The following is a 26631-nucleotide window of genomic DNA, read 5'->3' on the forward strand; positions in this document are numbered from 1 at the left end:
TGAGGATTTAGCCACTGGGCCATGGTACCAGTCCCAGACTCGGACTCCTTAAAGCCTTGTTCCTGTGGCCTTTAGCAGAAGTGGTATGTGCACATCTCCCTGTCTCCCTGGATCCATGTCTTTGTTCCATAGATAGGATGGGACAGGATTGAGCGTAACTAAGCCAGTTCATTCATATGCTAGAATGTCTGCTAAGTGCTTTTGCTGTATTTCCATTAAAGATTTTTCCAGGAGCATTGAGATATCTTCTGGTGTTTTTGCAGGTGACAAGGATGTATTTGTGTGCATGCCCACAGGGGCAGGAAAATCCCTCTGCTATCAGCTGCCTGCCCTGTTGGCCAAAGGCATCACTGTTGTAGTCTCTCCTCTCATTGCTTTGATTCAGGTGAGGCTTGGAGCAACGCAGACACCAGCCCAGGAGGGTTCACGAAGGTTCCAGATGGCTGGAAATTTCACTTCTGCTTTTTTTAGTCTTCTGCCGCTTACTTTCTCTGATTTGCCTATCTTGTTTTCTATATTGGGTTTCTGAATCACCCAGATGTGGAGGGATTCACAGATGGCGGTTGATGCAGCTTCAGTGTGGTGATGGCTGGGGTCCCCACCATCCTATGTCGCTTTTTTGGTACTGTGTCTGTACACACACATGCTCACGTGGACACACACCTGCACCCCGGGTTGAGTTAGGAGACAGATAGCTATGTTGACTTGAAGTCCAGGTGCCTTGCTTTATTTTGATGAGGACACAGATACATGAAAAAAAAAAATGAACTAACAGTTGGGATTATACTTAAGACCTCAGATGGGCTGACAGAATTGGAATTGGAGGAGGGGAGCCATGTGGATGAGAGCCACCTGCCAGCAACAAAGTCAAGGAATGGGGTGTGGCAGTAATACTTGGTGGATGTTGGTGCTTAGTATTTGTGTTAATTGCTTTAAATACATATTTTTTATCTTTGAGATCTGAAGTTTCATTTCATTCCTCTTGGAATCCTTCTGGGTAGTTAGCCATTCTATAGCAGAAAGTGGAGGGAGTCTCAGAGTTTAAGGAATAGCCAAAGGAAGCTGGCACTGTGGCACAGCACTGTGGCGCAGCCCGGCCCCGTGGATTAAGTCATTGCTTGGCACACTGGTGTCCCATGTTGGAGCACCGGCTTGAGTCCCAGCTGCGCTGCTTCGACTTGGCTCCCTGCTCATGTGCCGGGGAAAGCAATGGATGACAGCTCAAGTCCAGGGGACCCTGCCACCCATGAGCAAGGCCAGGATGGAGTTCCCAGCTCTCGGCTTTTTCCTGGCCCAGCTCTGGTCATTGGAACAGTCAGGGGAGTGAGCCAGTGGATGGAAGATCTCTCTTCCTGTCTCTGTTCTGCCTTCTGCCTTTTAAATAAACATAAAATCTTTCTTGTCGTTGTTATTAAAGATTTTTTATTGGAAAGGCACATATACAGAGAGGAGGAAAGACAGAGGAAGATCTTCTATTTGTTATATATTTTTTTCTCATTAGCTTTTTTCTTTTTTTGTTTTTTTTTTGTTGTTGTTTTATTATTTATTTGGTTTTGTTAGATCTTCTATCTGCTAATTCACTCCCCAAGTGACTGCAATGGCTGGTGCTGAGCCATTCCAAAGCCAGGAGCTAGGAGCTTCTTTCGGGTCTCCCACGCGGGTGCAGGGTCCCAAGGCCTTGGGCCGTCCTCCACTGTCTTCCCAGGCCATAAGCAGGGAGCTGGATGAGAAGCGGAGCTGCCAGAAATAGAATAGGCACTGATATGGGATCCTGGTGCATGCAAGGCGAGGACCTTAGCTGCTAGGCTACCGTGCCAAGCCCTAAACATAAAATCTTAAAAAGAAATGAGGAAGGCAGCATCCGGAGAGCAGGTGGCCGTGATCGGAGCCAGGGTTAAATCCAGATCTGTCTGACTGCAGAGGCTGCCCTGTCAGACAGGTCACCTCCTTGCTGTGCAAAGAGAAGACATGAAAGACAGGGAAGGCAGCAGTGTTCCTGCCTGGGCGGTCCCCCAGGGAGTCGCTGTGACATTTGCCACCAAGTCCTGAGAGCCAATTTGGCTTTCCTCTTTTCTGTCTGCCCTCAGGACCAAGTGGACCACCTGCTGGCCCTAAAGATACGAGTGAGTTCTCTGAACTCGAAGCTCTCTGCACAGGAGAGGAAGGAGCTGCTCTCTGACCTAGCGCGGGAGAAGCCGCAGACCAAGCTTCTGTACATCACCCCGGAGATGGCAGCTTCTGCCTCCTTCCAGCCCACCTTGAACTCCCTCGTGTCACGCAACCTGCTCTCTTACTTGGTGGTGGACGAAGCTCATTGTGTTTCCCAGTGGGGACACGACTTTCGTCCTGACTACCTGCGGCTGGGGGCCCTACGCACTCGCCTAGAACACACCCCATGTGTGGCCCTGACCGCAACAGCCACGCCACAGGTCCAAGATGATGTGTTTACAGCCCTGCACCTGAAGCAGCCGGTTGCCACCTTCAGGACTCCCTGCTTCCGGGCTAACCTCTTCTATGATGTGCAGTTTAAGGAACTGATTTCTGATCCCTATGGAAACCTGAGGGATTTCTGCCTCAAGGCTCTTGGACAGAAGACTGTTAAAGGGGTGAGGAACTCCAGTGGGGCCAGGGCACTGTCTGCCACACCGTACAGGGGTGAAGCACTGAGGTGGGGCTAGGGCACTGTTTGTGGCACCATACAGGGGTGAGGAACTGAAGTGGGGCCAGGGCACTGTCTACAGTACCTTATAGGGGTGAGGAACTAACGGCGCTGTTTGTGGCACTGAATTGGAAGTTAATTTTCTAAGGCCTTAGCTTTTTTCCCCCTAGTTCACTTAGCTAGGCTTTTTAAAGCTTGTGCACAGAGAGAGTTGTCTTGTTGGGTTCTTGGCATGGTTCTCCTTGCTAGGGTTTCTTGCTTCGGGATCCTTCTGTGGATGGCAGGCCGCTGACTGTTACTTGCAAACCCACCCAAGGGTCGCTGGGAGGAGTCAGAGGAGTTAAGTACATTGGGCTCTGAGCTGGTTTGAATGTCTTTGGGCTGAGTGTGCTACCCTTTCCACGCTGTGCTCCCCATTCAGACGTTGTCCGGCTGCGGCATTGTCTACTGTCGGACCAGGGAGGCCTGTGAACAGCTGGCCATGGAGCTCAGTTGCCGGGGTGTGAACGCCAAGGCTTACCATGCAGGTAAAGGCCCATGGGCCCCCTCATCTCTCCCGGGGGCTTCTTGTGGGGCAGAGGGGGCTATATTGTTCCTTACAGAGCCGGACGATCGGGTCGTCCATTATCTGCTTCAGGTACCCAGGCAGAGCTAAAGGGATTCACTGGCATCTGTTAAAAAGCATCCTAGTCACGAATGAGGTTGAATATGGCTAATTCCTTCTCCAGGGCTGAAGGCATCTGATCGAACGTTGGTACAGAATGAGTGGATGGAGGAGAAGGTGCCTGTCATTGTTGCAACCATCAGTTTCGGGATGGGAGTGGACAAAGCCAATGTCAGGTAAGCTCTGCCTTACCTTCCTAGCTGGGCCTGGCTTGGAGTGGGCTGCCAGTCTGTCCCAAAGGATCAAGTCCAAGTGCTCCTTTCAGGCTGGAGGAAGGAGGCACCCAGAGACAGTCCCTCCCTGACACACAGTCTGAAGGCTAACAGTGCTGTGTGGCCTGCTCCCAGGGGTCCGTGTAGCACCATTCTGCTGTCCTCAAGGAAAGGGGCAGAGCCCTGCTCACTGCCCTGCTGGCAGGTGCAGCACTGGAGGGGGTAGAGTAACGGGACTGTTTCCTGTGGGAAGGCAGAGACCTTCACTCACTTCCCTTGCTTGCTCATTAGGACCTGATGAGACTCTGGAGGAGTTGGGGTGCATCCCGGCCTCCTAACGCTACCCTAACACTCCCGGGAAGTTTTTTCCTCTGGCCGTGGTCCTGCCTTGTGCTACACACTGTGGCCTTCTGCTCTAGTGAACACCAACAACACTGCCTTGTGAATTTTTTTTTTTAAGATTTATCTATTTTTGGGCCTGGTGGCGTAGACTAGCAACTAAAGTCCTCACCTTGAACATGCTGGGATCCCATATGGGTGCCAGTTCTAATCCCGGCAGCTCCACTTCCCATCCAGCTCCCTGCTTATGGCCTGGGAAAGCAGTCTAGAACGGCCCAAACACTTGGGACCCTGCACCCGTGTGGGATACCCGGAAGAAGTTCCTGGATCCTGGCTTTGGATCGGCATAGCATCGGCCGTTGCGGCCACTTGGGGAGTGAATCATCGGATGGAAGATCTTCCTCTCTGTCTCTCCTCCTCTCTGTATATCTGACTTCCCAATAAATAAATAAATCTTTTAAAAAATGTATCTATTTCTATTGCAAATTCAGCTCTTCAGGGAGAAGGAGAGAAAGAAAGAGATAAAGATCTTCCATCCACTGGTTCACTGTCCTAGTGGCCATAATGTCTGCAGCTGACCTGATCCAAACCAGGAGCCAGGATCTTTTTTCAGGTCCCCCATGCGAGAGCAAGGTCCCAAGGGCTTTGGGCCATCCTCTACTGCTTTTCCAGACCACAAGCAAGGAACTGGAAGGGAAGTGGAGCAGCCGGGATATGAAGCAGCGCCTATATGGGATCCTGGTGCGTGCACAGTGAGGACTTCAGCCACTAGGCTTACCGCACTGGGCGCACTTCGGCATGCATGGTCTTGTCGAGGCTCACCGTGACCCTGAGCTAGTCAGGATGTGAAGTGTTCATCTTTCCACATCTCAAAGGACACAGACTTCTCTACCAACTTTTGCACTGGGTCTAACTGCAGTGTCTTGGGAGGAAGCAGCTTGGAAGTTAGGCTCCTACCATGATGGTGTTCCTAGCTCTACCATCCTTCGCTGTGTAACCTTGAGCAAATTTTCTTAACTAAATCTCAAGTGCATTTTTAAATGGGCCACCTCACATAATGGTGATTGTAGGCAGTAAATAAGAGTAGTGTCTATGTTGTGTAGTTCCTCGGTGACGGGACCCAGTGTTCTTTCTTGAAGTCGGCATTGCTTGGACTCCTCCTGCAGCCTCTAGGCTGAGCTGTGCCTTGGCAGAGTAACTGCTGCTGGGCTCCAGGGCCGCAGCCTTCTTACCTGAGCTCTGTGTGTCTGTCGTCCTTTGTGTGCTGCTGTAACAAAATACCGTGGATTGAGTATTTTATGAAGGAAAGAGGTCTGCTTGGCTTACAAGCCTGAGGATTGCAAAGTCCACCTAATGTGGTGCTGGTGGCATATGCCTAGGGCCCCCACTGGCTGTGTCAGAACCACGTGGTGAAGAAGAAAGGAGGTGACCGCATGCAGATGGAGCTAAGCACGATGATCAAAACTGGCTCTATTGGGCCTGGCGCAGTGACCTGGTCGCTAAAGCCCTCGCCTTGCTGGCATAGGGATTCCATATGGGTGCCAGTTCTAATCCTGGCAGCTCCACTTCACATTCAGCTCCCTGCTTGTGGCCTGGGAAAGCAATTCAGGACGGCCCAAACACTTGGGACCCTGCACCCACATGGGAGACCCGGAAGAGGCTCTGGGATTCTGGCTTCGGATCGGCACAGCTCCAGCTGTTGCAGCCACTTGGGGAGTAGATCAATGGATGGAAGATCTTCTTGTCTGACTTTCCACCTGTCTATATATCTGACTTTTCAGTAAAAATGAAAGATAAATCTTAAAAATTTAAAAAAAAAAGCCAAAAACTGGCTCTGTCAAGAACTAACCTGACCCTGTGAGAGCTGCATTGTTCCAGAGGGCGGTAACCGTGACCTAAACGCCCTCTCTGCTTACCTCCTTAAATCTACTAGCTGACAAAGTTGTGACCGTAAGGACCAAGCTTCCAGCAAATGCCCCTGTGGAGATACATACAAACCATTTCAAGCTGTAACAGCTTCTGTTTTCAGGCTTCCTGTTCCTGGTGGCTGTGGAACAAGCCCTGCCCCATGACCATGTTCCACCGCATCTCACGCTGCTTGGCCTTTTGGGTCCTACAGGTTTGTCGCCCACTGGAATATTGCCAAGTCCATGGCTGGTTACTACCAGGAGTCGGGCCGTGCCGGCAGGGATGGGAAGCCTTCTTGGTGCCGTCTCTATTACTCTAGGAGTGACAGGGACCAAGTCAGCTTCCTGATCAGAAACGAAATAGCAAAGCTCCAGGTAAGTCCTGAAGTCTTCTCTTCTGAACTCGCTACTCCTCAGTTCGTACAGCTTGTTCCAGTCCAGAGCAGGCTTCCGGAAGCTGGCAGGTGTGCCGGGCCTGGAGGGTTAGCAAGAGGGAATTGGTGTGTGGGGAGATAGCGGGCAGCCAAATAGATTAGACTTTTCTCTTTATAAGCATTTGGTTAAGTGGCCTATCCAGTCAAAATAAATATTAACAAAAAAGATTTTACAAGCAGAAATTATAATGAAATATACTTGACTAAATCTAAATTAAAAATTTCTTTATAGTGAGAGATACTGTACATAAAGTGAAAATAAAAATGAGCCCATAAGGGAGAAGGTTTTGGAAGTGTATGTGATTGACTGACTATATGGAAAACTATAGGTGCAGAAGAAGGCAGCAAAGTATCGCTTAGTGACAGGTGTGATGAGGCCTTCCACACAGGACGAAACCAGAGTACCCACCATGAGTGGGAAGAGATGCTGCATCTCACTTAGGAGTCAGGGATTCATGCAGACGGGAAGTTAATGCCCATTAGATCGGTGGAATGCTAATTGTCTTTGTAGTTGCTACTCCTGAAGAATGTGGGGATGGGCCGTGTGAGCGCTAAATCCTCAGCTCGCAAGCGCATCTCTAGATGGACGAGTCATCATTTGTACAAAATGCACATGTCTGAGGATGGACAGCTATTTGCTGTCACATTCAACACTGAAATCTGGCTCTTCCGTAGGTTAACAGACAAGGAAGTTGTTCTAGTTGAAAGTGGAGTGATCCAGAGATAATCCGTTCCCCCTCCTGGAGCGAGCATAATGTTGTGGGCAAAAAAAAAAAAGTTATAAAAAATATAAATTCCCAAAGACAAGGAGGATGAGAGAGAAGGTAACAATAGGTCGAACTATCAATGAGTGTCAGCCTAGAGCACCCCAAGGCCCCGTTAGAAATGTGCTGGAGCTCATGAGAAAACCTGATGGTGTGGCCAAATAAAAGATTTTATTAAATCCAAAATTTGGAGCTGGCATTATTGCATAGTGGATTAAGCCATCCCCGGCAATGCCAGCATCCTGTATTACAGTACCAGCTCAAGTCCTAGCTGATTTTAATATGCAGCTAAAGAATCACTGATTTACATCGGACGGAAGATCTTCCTCTGTCTCTCCTCCTTTGTGCATCTGCCTTTCCAGTAAAAATAAATAAATCTTAAAAAAAAAACCAAACAAACACTGATTTAGTTAAAGAAACTAACATGTCATTGAAAGAAAGCTGCCCTCACAACTAAAATGAATGTCTAATAAAGTTCAAACTGGATCCCAAAAGGACTTTTTTTTTAAAGATGTAAAAGATATATCTGTTTATTTGAAAGGCAACGTTAGAGAGAGAGCTTTCGCCCCTGGATTCACTTTCCAAATGGCCCCAGTGGCCAGGGCTAAGTCAGACCAGAGCCAGGAGCTTCTTCTGGGTCTCCATGCGGGTGGCAGGGGCCCCGGCACTGAGGATAGCAGGTTAAACAGCTGTGCAGCACCCATAGGGCATCAGTTCAAGTTCTAGCTGCGCAACTTCAAGCCAGGTCCCTGCTAATGGGTCTGAGAAGGGAGCAGAGGGACTAAAAAAGTTAGTCATAGAATTTATTTTTTTAAATATTTTATTTTTATTTTATATTTTATAATGAAGTCAGACATACAGAGAGGAGGAGAGACAGAAAGGAAGATTCTCCCAGCCGATGATTCACTCCCCAAGTGACTGCAATGGCTTATCCAAAGCCAGGAACCCGGAGTCTCCTCCATGTCTTCCAAGCAGGTGCAGGGTCCCAAGGCCTTGGCCCGTCGTCCACTGCTTTCCCAGGCCACAGGCAGGGAGCGGGACTGCCAGGACCAGAACCGGCACCCATATGGGGGGTGCAAGGCGAGGCCTTTAGCTACCAGGCCACCTTGCCAGGCCCTATCATATATTATGGGCCCGGTGCAGTAGCTCCTGGCTTTGACATGGCCTACCATTGGCTGTTTTGGCCATTTTTTAGTGAAATAGGGAGAGATCGGTCCGTCTTTTTCTCTCTTTCCAATAAATAAATAAACAAACATTTTTAAAGGATAAAAGTAGAACCTGACATCTTTAGCTTCTATGGAAATGGATGGTTTAGTTTATGACACCTTCAAGTTTAAATAATTGCAAAAAACCAAAGGCACTGTTTCAAAGGAAACAAAGTTGCCCAAGATAGGAAGTGTAATTCTGACAAGTTAAAACGTCATTTTGTGGTTTAGCTATAAACATTGTTAACATTGTCATATAAGGAAAATGTTGATTTCATAAGAAATTACACTATGAGTAAATTAAGAGATTAAAATTGGAGGTGGTGTGTCTTGGGTGGGAGAGATAAGGCCCCTTCCAAAAGCAGAAAACTCTATGGATGTCTCAAATATCACTGTCTATTTTCTTTACCTCTATATTTTTTAAATTTACATTTTTCAAAGGAAAATTTGGCAAATACACATGCACATAAAGCTAGCAATATGTAATTTTGCTGCTCGGGCAGAATGGCTGTGCCTGCTGCAGTGCAGATGCATAGATGTGGGCACAAGTGCCCTCCTCCTGCACGTGTCTGCTGCTGAGCTTGATCATTGTGCCCTCTGCAGCCCTCTCCAGCCGGCCTCAAGCCCTTGCAGGGACATCAGAAGCTGCAGGTCCCTCAGTGGTCCCGGGCTCTGATGTGGGGTCAAGATTGGATACACTGTTTCTTGTTTTTTAAGGTTTATTCAAGATTTATTTTTGTTTGAGAGGCAAAGTTAGAGGGAGACAGATCCACTGGCTCACTCCCCAGATGGCTGCAATGGCTGCAGCTGAGCTGATCCAAAGTCAGGAGCCAGGAGCCTTCTCTGGGACTTGCATGTGGGTTCAGAGTTCCAAAGTGTTGGGTCATTCTTACCTGCTTTCCCAGGCCATAGCAAGGAACAATGGGGAAGCTCTTCCATGAACTGGTGTCCATATGGGATGCAGACCACAGCCAGAGATTTAACCTACCATGTTAAGGCACTAGCCCCAAGATGTACTTATTTATTTATTTACTTGAATGCAGAGAGAGATCTCCCATGCTTGGATTCACTCCCCAAACGGCTTCATTGGGCAAGGCTGGGCTAGGCTGCAACCAAGAGTCTGGAGCTTCTCTTGGTCTCCCACATGAGTGGCAGGGCCCCCAAGTGCTCGGTTTATCTTTTGCTGTTTTCCCAGGCACATTTGCTGGAATGGAAGCGGAGCAGCTGAAACATGACTGGGGTTTATAGTGTTTTATAAGTGACTTTTTAAAAATTTATTTGTATTAAAGAGGCAGACTTACAAAAATAAGCAGAGGCAGAAATAGCAATCTTCCATCTTCTGGTTCACTCCTCCAATGGCCACAGTGGCCAGAGCTGAGCCAATCCAAAACCAGGAGCCAGCTTTATCTGGTCTCCCATGCGGGTGCAGAGTCCCAAGGCTTTGGGCCGTCCTCTACTGCTTTCCCAGGCCACAAGCAGGGAGCTGGATGGGAAGTGGAGCACCCAAGACATGAACTAGTGCCCATATGAGATTCTGGCTTATTAAGGCAAGGTATAGCCACTTAACCATCACACCAGCCCCTCTAAATGACTTTCTGTAGTTTCACACCTCCTCCTTCATTACTTTTGCTGCTACAGATTAGTCCATTTCTGGTCTTGCTAAGTGGATGTGTTTTTCTCCAGGAGAAGAGAGGGCACAAAGCATCTGACAAAGCCACACTCTTGGCCTTTGACGCCCTGGTGACCTTCTGTGAAGAACTGGGGTGAGTTTTGTACAGGGAATCCATTTCCACCCTCAGCATCAGTTGGCCAGTCCATCTAAGGCAGCGTTGGGATACTCCAGGGAATCTTAGCTGTGAAGGTCATGGAGGCCTAGACCTCCTTCTTCCCTTTTGGAGACCCTAGAAACTCTGGCAGTGGAAGGATTTGTTCAGCATCCGTCCCTCCACTCCCCTCCCTTCTGGGATGGGTGGTCCCATGGGGGACCCAGTTCTGAGCCACTGGCAGTGTGATCATCATGTGTCAGTGAGCTGGGACTTCTGGCTTCTCGAGTATTGTCCCCGCTTTGCCAGAGAGCAAGCATCAGGAGACCCAACTTAACTGTGTGTGTGTGTGCATGTGTGTGGTGTGCTTTGAGAGAAATCAGCCTCCTGACGGAACACCAGCCTGTGCACAGGGAACCCATGTAGCTGCTCTGTCTGTGCCAGTGGCCAGGGCCATGGAGAGAGCCAGTGACTGTTAAGTGAGGCAGGCCTAGCTGGGTATGCGTGCTGGGAGAGCCCATGGATGGCTGCTCAGGTGGATTCTGTATGCTTTGGTCTGAGGAGCTGTTTGACTCATCACCCTATCACAAAAGGGTCCTGTGAGGGATTTTGCAGGTGTGATTGCGTCAGACTGAGGAACCAACTACGCCCTGAAGAGACCACCGCCACAAAGCTCTTGGCATGTGAAACCACTAAATCCAGGCCCTTGGTTTTGAGTGGAGTACTTGTTCCAAATGCTCATTCCCTCTTGGTTCTTGCAAAACTAGGGTTTTGCAGCTTGATGCTGTTAAGTCATAGTGCTCGTGTCTGGCGTAGGTTTCAGGTGGTCTTCCAGAAACCAGAGGGACCCTTTTTGACACCTTGTCTGACTCTTTCATCTTTGCTAATGATGTGCTGGCTTCTAGACTTAAGCTGTTTCTAGCTGCAGACAGACATCTCTCATTTGGCCTCTGTAGTGAGACCATGCCCAGTAAAGCAGTGGGCCAAGAGCCTGAGCCACCCTCGCCCACAGCCCCAGCCCCAGGGCCCCTCTTGGCACTAAAAGCTGCTACTGCTAAATGAAGCAGCTTGGGTTCCTTATGCTGGGCCCTAATTTCTGGTGAGGACTGAAAGAATCTAGCATTCTTGCTCATTGGTGGAGTCCCCTCTGCTGGCAGAAGCCCCACTGGTTCATGTCTCTGGGGCCGTGTCTGAGCCCTGGACATACTCTGGGGGTTAATTCTGCCATAATAACCTCAAGCTGTCAAACAAGGGGACAGGGCCTCCCAGGGGCCTCTGCCTTTATTCCTGCTGATTTCAGGGAGCTAAGACTTCATTTCCTTGGTGAGATGTTGGGGTGTGTGCGGTGATCCAGCATCAGAGCCCCAGGATGCCCAGGTGCGCCTGTATTCACTTCTTCTTGGAAGGGTGGTGGACCCCAGGACTCAAAACTGGAATACAGTCTGCTGGCGCATCTGTATGGCCACTGCACTTTGCATGGATGTGTTTGTAACTGCGTAAACAGTGGGTAGCAGAGAAAAGGCTCCTCTCTTTTCAGATGTTTGCGCTTTTTCTAAGAATAGTTCTGGTTTGAGGCTGAGGTTGGAGCCACTGTTTGTGCCCATGAAGCCCACGGGTGGCCACCTGGCTATGAGGGACCAATCTTGGCAGAGGTGGGTCCATTTCTACAAAGGAAGCTGTTGAGTCTAGGGTATGTGGGGATGAGGCCGGGACCCACAGAGGAGCTAACCTGGGGGTCAGTACAGAACGAGGTGAGGGCGCGGCTGCCAGTGGTTTTTCCCTCTTTTCTCTGCACGTAGCTACTTTTACTGTGTAGTGGCAATGAAAAGGGTATTTATTCATGACCCAGCTTTCTATCTTTGAGTGTTGCAGGGAGCAGTTATTAGGTGGATAGTAAGTAACCTAGGGCCTAGGGCCTGGGCACTTGGAAAAACAGCTTTGTCTCTGGGCCTGAGTTGAATTGGTTCCTGGGAATCTCTGGGCCAGGGTAGCCCAGCCAGACATCCGAGGTGCTGGGGTTAGCACGGGGGCTGGGCATGTCTCAGACTATCTCTTCTAAGGCACGGACTTCCCACTGAACATGTTTTGAGGAAAGGGTGCCTGCTGTTTGAAGAGTAAAAGTAACAGGTGCTCCTGTCCTGGTCTGGAGGGTTAGGGAAGATCACCTGAGAGGGTAAACAATGAGATTTAAAGAACAGGAAGCAACTAAGTGGGCCAAGGGGGTAGTTGATATGAGGGAAGACAGTGGCCTGTGCTGAGGCCCTGTGGTCAGAGAACTCAGAAAATGCAGGAACTGAAAGCCATGCTGATGTTAAGAACGCAGGGGCCTGGGTGGAACAGCTGGCAAGACAGTGGGGCCAGACCACACAGGGACATGCAGACCAAGGGAGACCTTGCTAGAGATGCATGCTCTCAGGGCTACATCCAGGTAGAAAAAGAAAAACTGTCACCAATTAGCAGATTTGGAAGAGAATTTTTACTTCATCTGGTTGCTTTTGTGTCCTTCCGGTCAAGGATTTGCCCATTGTTGGCTGAGCCCTCAGCCTCCTGGAGGAGCTGCTGGTCATTGCTTCTATCCCCTGAGGCCACAGAGAAACCCTCCACCGATTCTCACAGGGACCTGGGGGCAGCAGGAGGGGGACCCAAGTGGGTCTCAGAACAGCCTCTCCATCCTGCTAGTTGGACCAACCCCTATGCCTGATGCGGTGTCTGGGCCCTTTCCTGATTGGAGAAGAAGATCCAGGGCCTTGGTCCCGGGCCTGAGGAGACGGCAGAGGCCCCCTGCCCATGTGGGCGAGCAGCTCAGTCTTCTTCATACTGGGTCTTCTCCATTGGAGGAAGTAAGCCGAACACAACCGCAAACAAGATGAGAAACAGCACTGTGGTGATGAACAAACCAATCACCACCAGCCCCCCTTGCTCCCAGGGGTTCTGCCAGAACTCGTCGTTCCACAGTTCCTTCATGTGATCCAGTGCAGCCTGGAGAGGATGATGGAGACCCTGAGCCCGGGAAGGCCCCCAGGCCCCGGCCCCGGCACTGCTGTCTGGGCGTTGCTGTCCATTACTCCCTCAGTTCAGCCTTGGCCTGGAGCACAGTGAAGGGTGCGGGCCCAGGGCAGGGTGGTGGGGATCCTGAGTTCGGGGAGCCCCATCAGGCCCCAGCCTGGGTACCGCCATCCACTCCCCCAGCTCAGCTTTGACTATGAACACAGTGAGGGGTGCAGACCCCAGGGTGGGCAAATCTTTGGACTCAGTGCCTTTAGCAGGAAACATGGGAGTTCCCTGCTCTATGGAAGCAGAGTGAGGGGGCCCAGTGGGGACCCTGGATCCTTCCCAGAGGCTGCCTCTGGGGGTTCCCCCTCTTTTGACCTGAATAGCTCCAGGGTGAGCTTGAACTTTCCCTCTTAGCCTGGAGCCCTACTCAGCTAGAACCAAATGCCCCTCTGGAGGTCCTGCCTCTGCTGTTGCTGTCCCTGTCTGAGAGCCCTTCTGAGGAGTCAGTGTAGGAACCGAGCGGCCCCAGCAGAGACCTCCATCAGCACCCATGGGGGCAGCTGAGAACAGCAGCGCCTCAGCTCCTGGATAGGAGCAGAGAAACGGGGACAAGTCCAGATGGAGAAGATGGGGCTCCTTACCTGATGGTGTGTGGTCAGCTGTCCTGGTTGTACAAGGATGATCCTCCAGGCCCTATGCTTCTTCAGGGACTGTGCATGGGAGCAGCCTCTGGGTAGCCGGGCCTGCCTCTGGGCTCCAAGAAGCAACTGTTGGGGGGAAGAAGCCAGGCAGCACTGACCAGGCACATAAACGTGGGCTAGGGCCAGTTGCCTAGCAACCACAGCTCCCTTTGCACCTTCCAAGTCTGCCCCTCAGCTGTGTTCTAGAGCCCTTTTGTGATGTCATTTGGGGGCACTCAGAACCAGATGTGTTAAGGAGCCTTCCCCAAGAGAAGTCAGATTTGTAGGGGAGTGGGGAGAATTGACTGGCCTAGGGCCTGCGCCCCAGGCCACCCATCACCTTACCTGCACGCAGCTGGGTCTTGGCCTGCCTTTCTAGAATAGAAGACCTGTCCTGGACAGAGCTGCCCCAAGCTCTGGAGCCCTGGGCCTTCTGTTCTGTGTGTCGGGTGAATGATTAACTGCAGTCCCGGCTGGCACCTCTTGGAACTGGCTCTTGGGTGCCTGTGCTTATCTCAGGGAGCCTGGCTTCCCCGGCTGCCCTTGCTGGTTGCTGCATAGTGGCCTCTGTTTGCTGTGGGGCTGCTTCCTGCCCGCAGGGCCATAGGGGAACTGGATGGAGCGAAGAAAACCTGTGCTCTGTGCTTGAAACCGGTGGCCACCGTTGGCTCCCCTGAAAGCTGGGCTTCCAGGGCCTGCCATGTCAGGGACGATGCCAGGCACTGCACATCCAGCTGTGAGATGGGAGGGGTGGCCTGCCCTTGGAAGCTGCTGCTGCTGCTTCTTCTTTTTTTTTTTTTTTAAGATTTATTTATTTTTGTTGGAAAGATTTACAGAGAGGAGGAGAGACTTAGAAAGATCTTCCTTCTACTGGTTCACTCCCAAAGTGACCACAACAGCCAGAGCTGAGCTGATCTGAAGCCAGGAGCCAGGAGCTTCTTCCCGGTCTCCCACATGGGTTCAGGGTCTCAAGGAGCTCCTTCCTGTTTTCCCAAATGGGTGCAGGGTCCCAGGGCTTTGGGCGGTCTGCTACTGCTCTTCCAGGCCACCAGGAAGGAGCTAGAAGGGAAGTGGAACAGCAGGATTAGAACTGGAACCCATTTGGGATCCACGCACATGTAAGGCTAGGACTTCAGCCACTAGGCTATTATGCTGGGCCTACCCTGGAAACTTCTAAAAGTGCCTAGGCCCAACCTTGTGCCGCTTCCATCAGGCTCTGGGGATGCAGGGCTCCAGGTTATTTTATTCTACTTTTTATTTAATATTTTAGTTATCTGAAAGGCAGAGTTATGGGGAGACATTTTCATCTGCTGAGTTCACTCCCCAAGTGGCTGCAACAACCAGGGCTAGGCCAGGCCAAAGCCAGGTGCTGGAGCCAACAGCCCATCCTGGTCTCTTATGAGGGTGGCAGGCCTAAGCACTTGGACCATCTTCTGTTGCCTTCCCATGTGCATTAATAGGAAGCCAGATTGGAAGTGGCACAGCTGGGACTTGAACCAGCACCCTTATGAAATTATAGGATGCCAGCATCACAGCAGAGGTTTAACACACTGTGCCGCATCACTGGGATCCTTGTGCTAGGTTATTTAAAATTCCTCAGGAGTAGTTGGGGTTGGTCATGGATGTGAAGCAAGAATAGTAAAGCTATTCTTAATCATTGTGGGATTAGATGGCCCCTGACTTACCTGACTTTCCACTTCTCTGTGTAAACCCTGCCAACTCATGCCCTTGGCACATTGGTGTGCCCAGCTGGCAGCTAGTCGCTAGCACGCCCTTGCTGGTCTGCTCCCTCAGTTGAGTCGGGTGCTTAGCTATGGGTCTCCAAACCTGTTTATGGTGGTTGTATTTGTTGTTGCAATTATAGACCAGGGTTTACCATCACATCAGCAAGTGAGGCAGCAATTAGGACTGCAACTCTAATGCAGGGAAGGGAATGAGGCCTCAGGCTGGAGTGCCAGCCCAGGTGTGCATAGTCCAGGCTCCACTCAAGGGCTGCCCTGTGGCTCAGAGGGAGTGACAAAGGTGGTGGTTCTGGAAACGCCCGTCTAACTACTCGGAATGACTGTAGAACCTCTCAGATGATACTCCTGTCACACAAAAGATGTGACCGTGCTGGCTAAACAGTGGGAGAGGGTGCGGACTGCACAGAGATTTTTCACACATGGATCCCTGGGGTTTCTGTCCTACTTCAAAGAAATCCAAAATCCAAAACAGATAATTCAGGAACTCACCCACACTTGGCCCTGCACTGGCCAAGAAGGGGGGCCTGGGCACTTGCCTGGTTTGCACCTTGAGATGAGCTATGGCCGAGAACAGATGGGTCTCAGTCATGGAAGTTGCCCTAACCAGTATGTTCAAGTGAGCGCCTGCCCTGTGTGTTGGCTAAGTCAGCCACACTGCCTGCTCTGGAGAGAATAGGACAGCCATGGAGCCCGGGGACGCCAGGGTTAGGGTGGCTCTGTGGGCACTCCTTGGAGAGAGAAAGTGGTAACAGGGGGCAAACAGCTTATGGGGGAATCAGGGAGCAGTGTCCCTTGGCAGAGAGAATGAACAACTTGTCCTCAAGATTTTATGATCTGGAGTTTGTATTGCCCATAAGTAAATGTCTATATGAAGCTTTTATTATAAATTGCTCAAAAATGTGAATGTTTGAAAAAACATCTGGGAGAAACTGGTGTGCTCTCTGCCAGGTTTTGCTGGAGAAAGTTTTCCCCCTGAGCCTGCATTGCCAGTGCTTTTGTTTGTTTCTTTGCCTATTTTAAAATGTATTTATTTTGAAAGAGCTACAGAGAGAGAGAAAGAAAGAGAGATCTAACTGCTAGTTTGCTGAGTCAGGAGCTCTGTCCGGGTGACAGGACCCAGACACTTGTACCAGCTTGCACTGCTTTTCCCAGTCCATTAGCAGTCCGCCAGTCAGACATGAGCTGGTACCCATGTGGGATGGGTGTCGCAGGCATCAGCTTTACTCGCTGTGCCACAGTGTCAGCCCCCTTGATTGTCGACATTAATAAGGAGTAAAATGCAGGGAAGAAAACATGCCCGCAGCATGCAGCCCGCAGCATGCAGCCCGCAGCAGCTTTGAGGAACCGAGGGCAGATGTGAGGCATTAAGATGAGGTCATCGTGCAGACCTCCTGGTTCTGCTGTGGTGGCGCAGGCAAGCCTTGGTGGCAGCCTGGGGTAAGGACAGAGAGCGGGTGGGCAGAGTCAGGCATTTCTCTCGAGTCTTCCCCTCACTGCCATCTTCAGGCATCTCAGGTCCATGCTGTTTCTTCTTTCCCTCCAAGGGAGACCCCCAGCATCCTGCCTTTGGCAGAGCTGTCCTCTCTGGGAGTGCGCCAGGCCACCACTGCGCTGGAGTGCATCTGCTTTGTCCATCTCAGTGGGACCTGGCTGTTGGGTAGCAGCCTCAGCAGGGCCCGTGTGTGCCACTCTGTTGTGGAGCAGGGTGCTGGGCATGCTCTGAGCAGGAGGGCACACTGTGGGACTCAGCCACTGTGTCCTGCCTGGCATGGAACAGGAGTGGGGGTGGTGGCGCCAGTGATCCAACTGGTCAGCCTGACTGTGCCTGGGGCTGTTCCTGTCTGCTTTCTGGGCCAGCTGGGACCCAGTGTCTTTTCGGGATGCTGCTCCATTGGAGCCTGGCCTGGGCCCTGTGCTTCCAGCTCCTCCCACCTCCCTGCCTTTGTTTCTGGGAGGGACACCTGCTTGGCACCGCTCAGAGAGCATTTTGAGATGGTTTGGGGTGTGGGCCAACCGGGAAAGGATAAGAGAATCTAAGCCTTATCTGCCCTGCTGCTTGCAGCCCTGGGTGTGGTGAGGAAGGCCCTGGAGCCAGGCCGGCTAGACACAGAGGCTGTCAGCTGGTTGAACTTATTAGGACTCAGTTTCCTCTAAAATGGGCATAATAATGGTATCTGCATCACGGAGGTGTTTGATGATGAAATGGATTCCTCTGTGTCAAAGCGCAGCAGAGCCAGAGCAGGTGCAAGCCATCAGTGAATGTCAGCTGATCAACACTGTAGTTGTTACCATGTATTAGTTTCATTATCATTATGAGGCTCATTCCTTGGTGGAGGCGCAGCATCCGTAGATTCTTGAGCTGCTTTTGTGCGGCCCCACTTCCTCTCCAGGTGTTGAGCCTAAACCTGTCAGGCAAGTCCCATGGAGAGCAGGAAGTGAAACAGGCAGTGGAGCTGCCCTCAGCCCTGCCTGCTGCCAGGGTGCCGAGTGGAGATGGCAGGGACAGTGTCCCCGAGCTCTGCCTGTGTCCTCAGGAGACAGGATTGCGGTGCCAGGCAGCTGGACCATGGGCTGCATGGGCCTGTGCAGTAAGAACACGTGCCAGCTACACTCTCCATGACTCTGGGACTTGCGGAATGGGGTGGGGTGCGGATGGACAGACAGGGTGCTGTGAGCTGGCCTGGTTGGCATTTACGAGCCTCCCTGACACACATTCCTGATGTGTAGCTGTACCTGGAACATTCTCCAGAGAACACGGGAGGGAGGAAGGGAAGGAGGGAGGGAGGGAAGTCATTTTAGCAGAATTTTTTTTTTTTTAAGATTTATTTGAAGGAGTTACAGAGATAGGGAGAAACGGAGATCTTTCTCCTACTGATTCACTCCCTAAATGGTCACAATGGCTAGAGCTGGACCAGTCCAAAGCTAAGAGCCAGGAGCTTCTTCTGGATCTCCCACATGGGTCCAGGGTCCCAAATTCTTGGGTCATTTTCTGCTGCTTTCCCAGGCCATAAGCAGGGAGCTGGATTGGAAGCGGAGCAGATAGGACTTGAAGCAGCACTCATATGGAATACCAGTGCTGCGGGTGGTAGCTTGACCCACTACCTCACAGTGCTGGCCTGACGAGAATTACTCTTCAAAATGGGTCTGTGATGCCATGTGCCCTGCTCTGTTCAGAGAACAGAATCACGGCAGTTGCTGTCTGTAGAGCTCTTCGGATGTGTCCAGAGCCATGCTGTGTGCCACACATAGGTCATCTTAGCAAACCCTCTTGACATACCCCAGAAGCAGGTGCTAGGACTTGCCTTGTCTCATGGGGGAGGTGGAGTCACACGACTGGTATGGGCAGGAGCAGGTGTGAGCCCAGTCAATGAACCCCGGGGAAATGGCCCAGAACTGGGGTGCAGATTAGAGACAATCCCAGAGCTCCAACAGCTCTTATCTGACTAGAAGTTTGGGAAGAGCCAGTGGCTCCAGTGGAGGAAACTGCCATGGCATTCCTGAGCCGGGCACCTGCCCGGGGGCAGGCAGCCTCTGTCGCTCTGTAGAGCAGGCATTTGGCAGCTGGTGCGTGACAGGAATTACAGGTGCCCTCCACTGGCTTGGTGGCATGAGCACCTGCATCGCCCTGTGCCTCACGTGCTTTTCCAGCTTTCATGGGCATGGACACCGCCCTCCTGTTGCACAGCCCAGATCTCAGGGAGTCTGATGCCACAGAAACCCTCAGCCAGCCAGCTTTCACATGGAGACAGGCAAATAACAGGCTAGGACGCTGCCTGACATGCCCCCTTCCAGCGCCCAGTGCCTCCTCTGTATGGATCAGCTGAGCCCCGAGGGTCGCTCCCCAAGGTATGGGGACCACTGCAGCTTTGCTTTGTTAAAAAGCACAGGGAGGCACAAGACCCCATGTGGTTTGTTCAGTCTAGTTTCAGGCCTGCATCTGCCTGTGTTTTCCTTGTGAAGACTCCGTTTGTCAGTGTCTAGGCACCAGGGCAGAGCCAAGCTGGGACTGGGGGGTCCTTGTCTAGAAGGGTGACGTCCACAGAGCCAGGCTGACGTTGGTCATGGCTCTAGCCGGTCCTGCAGTTTCCTCAGCGTGTCACAGGCTGCACCTGCACCCTCCTGCCTCTCCGCTCGGGGCAGCAGCAGCGCACACAGCAGTAGCTGCAGGCTAGCAGCAACAGCAGCAGGATGGTGCCTGGTGGCGAGAGAGCACAGGGGCTCAGTCAGGGGGCGGGAAAGTGAAGGACAGCTGCCCTGCTCACCGAGAAGCCCCTCACAGCCGTGCTCAGGTCTCTCCTCTCCCTGGCAGTCTGGCTTCGTGATCAGAGAGAGGCACTGACCATCCTGCAGCAGTCCCAGGGCCCTGCCCTCCTGCCCACCATGTTTCCTCTGCTGCCCCAAGCTGGGCTCTGTGGGCTGTGGGTCCCATCAGACCAGCTCCCAGCCCTGCCTGTCACTCAAGCAACAGAGTACTCAGGTAATTCCCCCCACTTTTCCTCCTCGGTCTGCTGCCACCCCTGCCAGGCCTCTGGCGGCTGCCACAGGTGGGTCTCTCCTGGATGCCCCACTTACCTGTGAAAATGACAATGATTGAGAAGGCCACGAGCTCCACAGTGTCGGCCTCAGGCAGCCTCTGCAGCTTGGCCAGCAGCCGCTCCCCCACAGAGTGCATCTCCTGTATGAAGCTGTTAGCTGCCATGTCTCACTGGGCTCCGACCAGGGCTGCCTGCTGGGCTGTGGAGGAAGGGTGAACACCTGCAGCCTCCACGGGGTTGCTCCAACACTGCCACCACCGCCGCCGTGCCAGCAATCCTCCGCCTCCCACCCACAGAACTAGTTAGTCGGGTCTCACCCTTTGCACCCCTGGTGGCTCTCCAGGGAGGCAGGGACAAGGCTGTCCTAAGCACCTGTCAGGTGACAGAGCCAGGGCAAGGGCCTGCTTGGTGGAGCTGAACCCAGTGGGGGCTGCCAGCCAACACTGAGGTCACTACGGCGTTCTGTCCGGGAGGAGGAATGTTCTCTGTCTCAAGTCAGCGCTCCTGGCTTTGGCCAGGGTGCTTCGTGTCGGCGCAGCTGCCTTGGCAACTTGTGGGTCAGTCAGAACTTGGGTGCCTCCCCCAGATCTCGGAGTGGGGCAACTGGCCTCGAGAGTCAAGCTTCATGCGCTTGTTTTCCTGTGTGGGGCAGCAGAATCTTCCTAAGAACAGATCCACACCCAGCCCACGTGAGCTGGGAGAGCAGCTGATGGGGCAGCCACCCCGAGTCCCCGGGACTCCTCACCTCTTCCCCCAGCCCAATTCCTCACGCCATGGGAGCCCTTCCAGTTTTGCCAGCTGGCCCTCCCTCTGTGGATGGCATCTGGAGTCCCAAGCTGGCTTAGCCTGACTCAGCCTGACTGGAAGAGTCCCCGCCATGCCCGCCCTGCCCTGGAGAGCCGGCAGGCCAAGTGCAAGTCGGCGTCTGGCTCACCAAGCTGTGTCTGCCTCTCCCGTGGACACAAGGGAACTGGTGCCTCCTCAGCAAGGGGTTGCAGAGAGCCAGGACTGACCCAGCCTGAACCGGTTCACCAAGGCTGGGACTCTGACGGGCCAGGGGCTCGTGCCTAACCTTTGGCTGTTGTCCCTGATCCGGCTGAGCAGTGGCTCCTTCCCTCCCCCACCCTCCCCCCCGGGACAGCTGTGGCGGGAGGCCGCTTGTTCCTGGTGCTGTGTTGTTGCATGGCTGGTTTCAGACCACCTTGAAGGTCACCTCTCCAAGCCTCTCCCCTGCACTTGGCATGCTGCCCTCCCACGCAGTGTAGCCATTGCTCGTGCACCTCCAGTGGCAAGCAGGTGCTGCCCACCAACATCCTTGCTCTTGCACAAAGCCAGGCCCCAGCTGACTTCTCATTAGTCCCACCATGGGCACTGGTCACTCAGCACCTGCAGGTTGTTCTCAACCTGACACGTTCTCCTGCTTCTCCCACGGGCTCTTTGCCAGGTGCCCCTCCTGCAGCACTGAGCGCCGGAGTGCCCCCCTTCCTCCTCTGAGGCACTGAGAAAGGCCTTCATCTCTGCTGGGCAGCCATGCTGCCTGTCTTACAGACCCTCAGGACGCCTGGGCCCCTAGTGGTGTGTGGTGAAAATGGCTGACACCTGGGCCAGTGTCGAGGTTTGGGCAGGCTTGGGCCCTGCTGGCCTCTGGGACCGTGGGCACATTTGACCCTCCCCAAACCTGAGCCTTTGGGAGTTTGTCTTCACTCCCTGGCAGTGCATAGTGTGTGTAGAGAGGATGCGTGGCAGAGGTGGGGCTAGCAGGCAGGTGGTGACCCGCGGAAAGCAGGTGACTTTCTGTCAGAAGTGGGAGGTGCCCAGGTCCCGTCCTGAGACAGCTTCTCTCACACGAGCCGGGAGGCACGGAGCCCTGGAGTGCGTTTCACTTGCTTCTGCTTTTCCACGTGGGGGAACAGGCCTAAGAGTATACGTGTCTGCCCCGCACTGACATGGCAGCCCTGTACACAAACAGCACTCCTGTTGCCCATGCTGTCTTGACGTAGAGCCCCGTCTCAGGCTTGGCCAGCATGCAGCCATCCCCATCACTTCTGGTGAATCTGGAACCCCATTTCTATAGCACACCCCTCTAATCAAGGACCGCCTTTGGTACTTGTCACTAAAGGGCCAGGATCTTGGATGTCTTGCTGACTAGGGCACAGTGCTGCCCCCCTCTGGTCAGATTCACACTTACAAGAGCAAGCCTGCGAATGGGTGGTGGGCCCCTGTGTTGTCAGAGCATCTTTGTAGCCTAGCTGTGCATCTGCGCACCCCTACTCCCCAGCCTTGCAGGGTCCGCTCACAGAGGAACAGGGGCCTTGGAGAGCAGTGTAACTCCGAAGCTGGTCGGCCTCCTCCCCGCTCCTCTGCACTTGGTCTGACTTTTACAGCCTGCTTGGCACTGTGCCCATATTACCTAATGTAGGCAAATGGAGACACTCCTTGAAAGAGGAAGTGATGGGAGACCCGTGAGCAGGGAGAAATTTTTCACTTGTATGCCACGCCCAGAGAGTGAACGAGGCGCCTGCTTGTGAGCAGGAAGTAAGACCCTGGACAGCAGGGTCAGAGCAGGGAGGGGCTAGGGCTACACTTGGGGTACAGGAAAGGTGGGGTTTAAGCTTTAACCTCTGAGCCTACTGCCCCGTGGAGGCCATGCAGTGAGAAGGTGCCTGTGGGCCCAGCTCCACTCTGGGAAATGCTAGTCTGCCCCAGCAATAGCCCTCTGACACGTGGATGGCGTCACAGCTTTGCACCCAGAGCGTCCCTCGGGAACCCCACTTGGTGGTTGGCAGCTCAGTTGACTATCTGGGCTTGGCCAGCTTTGTCTCGCCCTGGGAAGTGCCCTGGGCTGCTCACTAAGCCCTGTTCCCAAAGAACTAAAGAAGACCCTCCCTGCTTCTCACCTGAAAGTGTCACTTTAAGCCCAATCCTGTGCCAGAGCAGAAGGGTCCTGGTGGGAGGAGGAGCAAGGGACCTTGCTCTCCAAATAGTTCAGAGGCACATTCCAGCAGGCCCCCAGGCAGCCTTGGCAGTGGGCTATTTAAAGTGGGGCCAAGGGCATGCCTGGCGCCTGCTGCCTGATAAAACGTGCGGCTGTCAAGTGACCGTGTGGCATGCGCCCCAACCATTGCTCTGTATGGAGCCCTCACATTCCTGGCTGCAGGCTGCAGCTGGGAGAGGCGTTCTGGGGCCTGGCCCCTTCAGACCTTCCCCGTGCCAGAACTGGGTGAAGGAGGCAGGGAAGGCCACTGGATCTGCTGAGAATTCTGTACTCTTCTAACCTTTATCTCGGGTTCACCAACTCCTTCCAAAACTGTACATCCAGCCTGTAAGCCAGGGAAACCAAAGTCCTCCCAACCCAGGCTTCATAGGGACCTTCTGAAAGACCGCAATGGTGCCTAAGTGACAGCCAGTGCAAATGCAGCCCTCCTCAGAGCCTTTACAGGGCGCTCCCTGGCCGCAGAGGTGGAGGCTGGCAGAGCTGTGGGGACTAAACTGCCTGCCTTTGTGTGGCATCTCCTGGCACAGAGCACCCTAGGATGGAGCAGGCAGACATCCTGCAGGTCAGCAGCTGCCACTTGGTGCCAATGCTTCTCTGTTTCCTCCTTGCCCAACTGATAGTCTGGCTCTGGGCTCCCCCTGTGGAAGAGGGCAGGTAGTGTGTGCATGACAGATAAGGCCAGTGTGCTGAGGGTTGGGCCCCCAGAGCCTCTCGCCTGCCCCTTTGTGGGGGTGGGTACCAACCCACCCCAGGAGGAGCAAACAGAACAATGAGGGGGACACAGGGTATCCAGGGGCCCATCCGGATTGTGGAGATGCCCACTGCTCAGTGCCCCTCCCTGCCTGGCTCTACCTTGAAAGTTGGTGTCTGAACCTTCTTGGGGCTTGTTCGCCCAGCTTTGCACTTCCTCCCGCCGGGGACTGTCGTGGTGGTTCCTTTCTGCAGCCCCCACAGCTGGGCATCCTCCTTTGGTCCTGGCTCAGGGCTGTAGGGCCCAATCTGTGTCCTGTGCAGGCAGCGACAGGGGATCCCCTGGAAGGGGGGGAGGGTCCTCACTGTGCCCCTCCCCTGCCTGACCTGACTGCCTGCTGCCTTGGGCACAGCCACGCCTTGGTCCTCCCCTTCCCTGTTCCTCACACTTGCGACACCTCAGTGGTCAGCCTGCCCAGCCACCAGCCCGGGCTGCAGCCATGGCCTCTGCCCAGCAGGAACACTTGGCCTGGCCCCTGGCTTCCAGTCCCCTGAACCTTTGCTTTTCTTTCTTATTACATACCAGCTTGTCTGTCCTGGGGAGGACATCTCATGCCGATGGGATTTTAACCCTGGCATGAGGAAAAGCCTTGGCTCCTGGGGGTCATACCCAGCAGGCTCTCTCTCAAGGCTGCCCACGTAGCAGCCGCCACTAGCAGCCCTGGGTTCAGGGTCAGGAATGCATGCTCCTAGTTCAGCATTCAGGGCTCACTGCCGGGAAGATCCGGAGCTCACAGGGATCTAAGCGGGAGGGAATCCTGGGCCAAGGCTGAGAACACATGGCTGGGAGCTGAGCAGCCCCCGCAGAGAGGGCAACTGTTGGTCCTAATGCACCTGCCCTGGGCCCCCCTGCTGGGGGGAGAGCAGGGACAGGGAGGGCCTGGCTTTAATCCCGGGGCAAGCAGGCTCGGCTGAACGGTGGCTGTCCCTTCCCGAGGCTGGACAGACAAATCCCTCTCTTTAGCCTCTGAATAGACAGCTGAAAGTGACGCGCACAGTAAGCAAGCCCTGGGACCCTCTGCCCGCACAGCTGGGGAGGGGTGGCGTGCAGAGTGCAGTCCCCACACATATACGCACACAGCGCCTCTTCCCTCGCCTGGGATGCCAGGGAGTCACAGGAAAGTGACCAAGCATAACCCCTAAGTCCATCCAATCCAAAAAAAAAAAGACTGATCAGCAGTCACACAAGATTGCTCATCACCCGTGGGGCAGGAGAACATGGTGTCCCCTTCCCTTTGAGCCCCTTTCCCCTTCCGTGGCTGGTAGCACTTACCTGGGAGCTCAGGTACTAGGAAGCTTAGCAGGAGTATCCTCTCCCTGGCCAGGCTCCCCACCTTGCACTTCCTCCGTGGGCACTTGCTCCGCTGCTGCCCGGACTCGCTCTTCCTGCTGACAGCCAGCTGCCGCCCCAGCCTTGCTTTTCTGTTGCTGTTCCCCTGGAGATCCAAGTGTCAAGTTACCGTCGCCAGAGGGAGCCCTTGCTGGGCTAGGCCTCCGGCACCCAGCCTCTCTCTGCCCTGGAAAGTCAGCCTGTGGACAAGCTCCCTCTCCTCCCCTCCTCTTCCTCTGCCCTCCCGCTCGCCCTGTGGGCTAGGGCTGGGCTGAGCTGATCAAACAGGAGGTGGGCTTCAGTTCCCAAGCAGAGGTATCCTCCCCTCCCCAGACTCTCCCTGAGCTTAGAGAGGGTGGGGCAAAGTGGTTTAGGGCGGCTGCAGCCACACTCCCACCATGGGAGGGCCTCTTGACACATCCTGCCCTTCTGGCTACTCCCTGGCTGCTCCTTCCCTTTAGCTTCTCCCAGGAAGGAAAGTAAATTGTGGGGGAACTGCCAGGCCACCCAGGCTGTACAGCAGCAAGGCCCCTGGGGAGGCCCATTAGCACCCGGAGGTGTTTTGAGGGAGACCTTGAGACTTTCCTAGAGGCCTTGGGAGTGGTCTGCTTGCCGGGCCAGGGCCGTCCTGTCCCTCCTATCTCCTGCTGCTGGAACTGTTAGCACTCCTGGCCTGGCTGGCAGGGAGTGGGGCCAGAGGCCAGTGGCTGGGCCCTTGACATTTGGTTGGTTGTGCCACCCGGCAGACCGGGTTGCAGGGAGGGAAACCCACCCCAGGCCCGCTGTCAATGGAGCCCTTTGAGTGTGAGCACAAAACCCCAGTGAGCCAGGTTTTGGCAGTGGGGGTGAGGGGGGAGAGAAGGGGCCAACCATGTGGCCTCAGCACTGGGTGCCAAGCCTCCCAGTGGTTGGGCAAGCGGCTGTCGTAAAGGCAGACTGTACAGAGGGGACATTTGTCACATTTGTTCACTGTGGACAAAAGCAGGAGCCCTCCTGTGGCTGCCTTGGCTGTCTCAGGCCATTTTCTACACCTGTTCTGTGAGTCTACTGTGATCCCCAACCCAGGGGTCAGGGATGTCTGAGAGCCTTCTCCGGGTCCTGGCGGCTGCCCGCAGCCCTCTGCACGGCTTGGGCAGAGGCTGGTCACTGTAGGAAGGCTGCAGCAGAGACAGGGCTACACCTCCCTAGCTGTGTACTCACTACTGCCTGCATGTGGGGAGCTGCTGCCAGCCTGGTACCAGTCACCGCCAAGAGGGAAGAACCCACTAGAGGCAGGTGTAGGGCAGAGTTCCAAGGCTGGGGCAGGACCCCGTGCTGTTTTCTCCCACCCCAGGCCATGATATCAATACGTTTGAGTGTGCTCAGAGTGCAGCCTCATCTGGCATCACACGGCCGGGGACGCAGACTCCTCCAGGGCCATGGCCCAGGTGAGAGTCGTAGGCTTCTGCAGTGGATTATTGTGCCCCAGGACGTGGCCTCAGTGGGAGAGCTGGCCTCTACACAGAGCCTGGAATCTTGCCAGGGAACCCAGGTATCTGTCAGAAGGCGGGGGAGAAGCTGGAGGCCTGGGCCCAGTGGAGTAACTGGACAGAATGGAGCTCTCACCCCAGGATGCCCCTGTGTGTTACCCAACCTTCATTCACCTTGTTGTCTTCATG

General features: G+C 53.7%; 3 protein-coding genes across 3 annotated transcripts in view; 1 reads left to right on the forward strand and 2 right to left on the reverse strand.

Annotated features, from left to right (window-relative positions):
* The window catches only part of RECQL5 (RecQ like helicase 5), a 32932-nt gene that overhangs the window by 2091 nt on the left and 4210 nt on the right, over positions 1-26631 (forward strand). Inside the window, exons 2-7 of the mRNA XM_040989670.1 lie at positions 264-385; positions 2088-2606; positions 3081-3186; positions 3388-3499; positions 5994-6156; positions 9868-9947. Coding sequence (XP_040845604.1) covers positions 264-385; positions 2088-2606; positions 3081-3186; positions 3388-3499; positions 5994-6156; positions 9868-9947 — 1102 coding nt within the window. The remainder of the gene's footprint in view (positions 1-263; positions 386-2087; positions 2607-3080; positions 3187-3387; positions 3500-5993; positions 6157-9867; positions 9948-26631) is intronic.
* Positions 12412-12927, reverse strand: SMIM6 (small integral membrane protein 6). Its single transcript, XM_040989672.1, has one exon. It carries the CDS (start codon positions 12909-12911, stop codon positions 12750-12752), a length of 162 nt encoding a protein of 53 aa, XP_040845606.1. The 5' UTR covers positions 12912-12927; the 3' UTR covers positions 12412-12749.
* Positions 18431-25126, reverse strand: SMIM5 (small integral membrane protein 5). Its single transcript, XM_040989671.1, has 3 exons — positions 24917-25126; positions 19936-20097; positions 18431-19558 (listed from the first exon to the last, which is right to left on the reverse strand). The coding sequence occupies exons 2-3, from the start codon at positions 20060-20062 to the stop codon at positions 19452-19454; spliced, it is 234 nt and encodes a 77-aa protein (XP_040845605.1). The 5' UTR covers positions 20063-20097; positions 24917-25126; the 3' UTR covers positions 18431-19451.

This window comes from Ochotona curzoniae, unplaced genomic scaffold (assembly GCF_017591425.1).
Source record: "Ochotona curzoniae isolate NIBS_2020 unplaced genomic scaffold, NIBS_Ocur_1.0 contig_523, whole genome shotgun sequence".
In the NCBI taxonomy this organism is placed as follows: domain Eukaryota; kingdom Metazoa; phylum Chordata; class Mammalia; order Lagomorpha; family Ochotonidae; genus Ochotona; species Ochotona curzoniae.

Excerpts from the sequence above, each read along its gene's own strand:
- SMIM6 (XM_040989672.1), bottom strand. The coding sequence starts at position 12,911 with ATGAAGGAACTGTGGAACGACGAGTTCTGGCAGAACCCCTGGGAGCAA.
- SMIM5 (XM_040989671.1), bottom strand. The coding sequence starts at position 20,062 with ATGGCAGCTAACAGCTTCATACAGGAGATGCACTCTGTGGGGGAGCGG. Across the intron at positions 19,559-19,935 it reads AATCATTGTCATTTTCACAG|GCACCATCCTGCTGCTGTTG; the intron begins GTAAGTGGGGCA and ends TCTCGCCACCAG.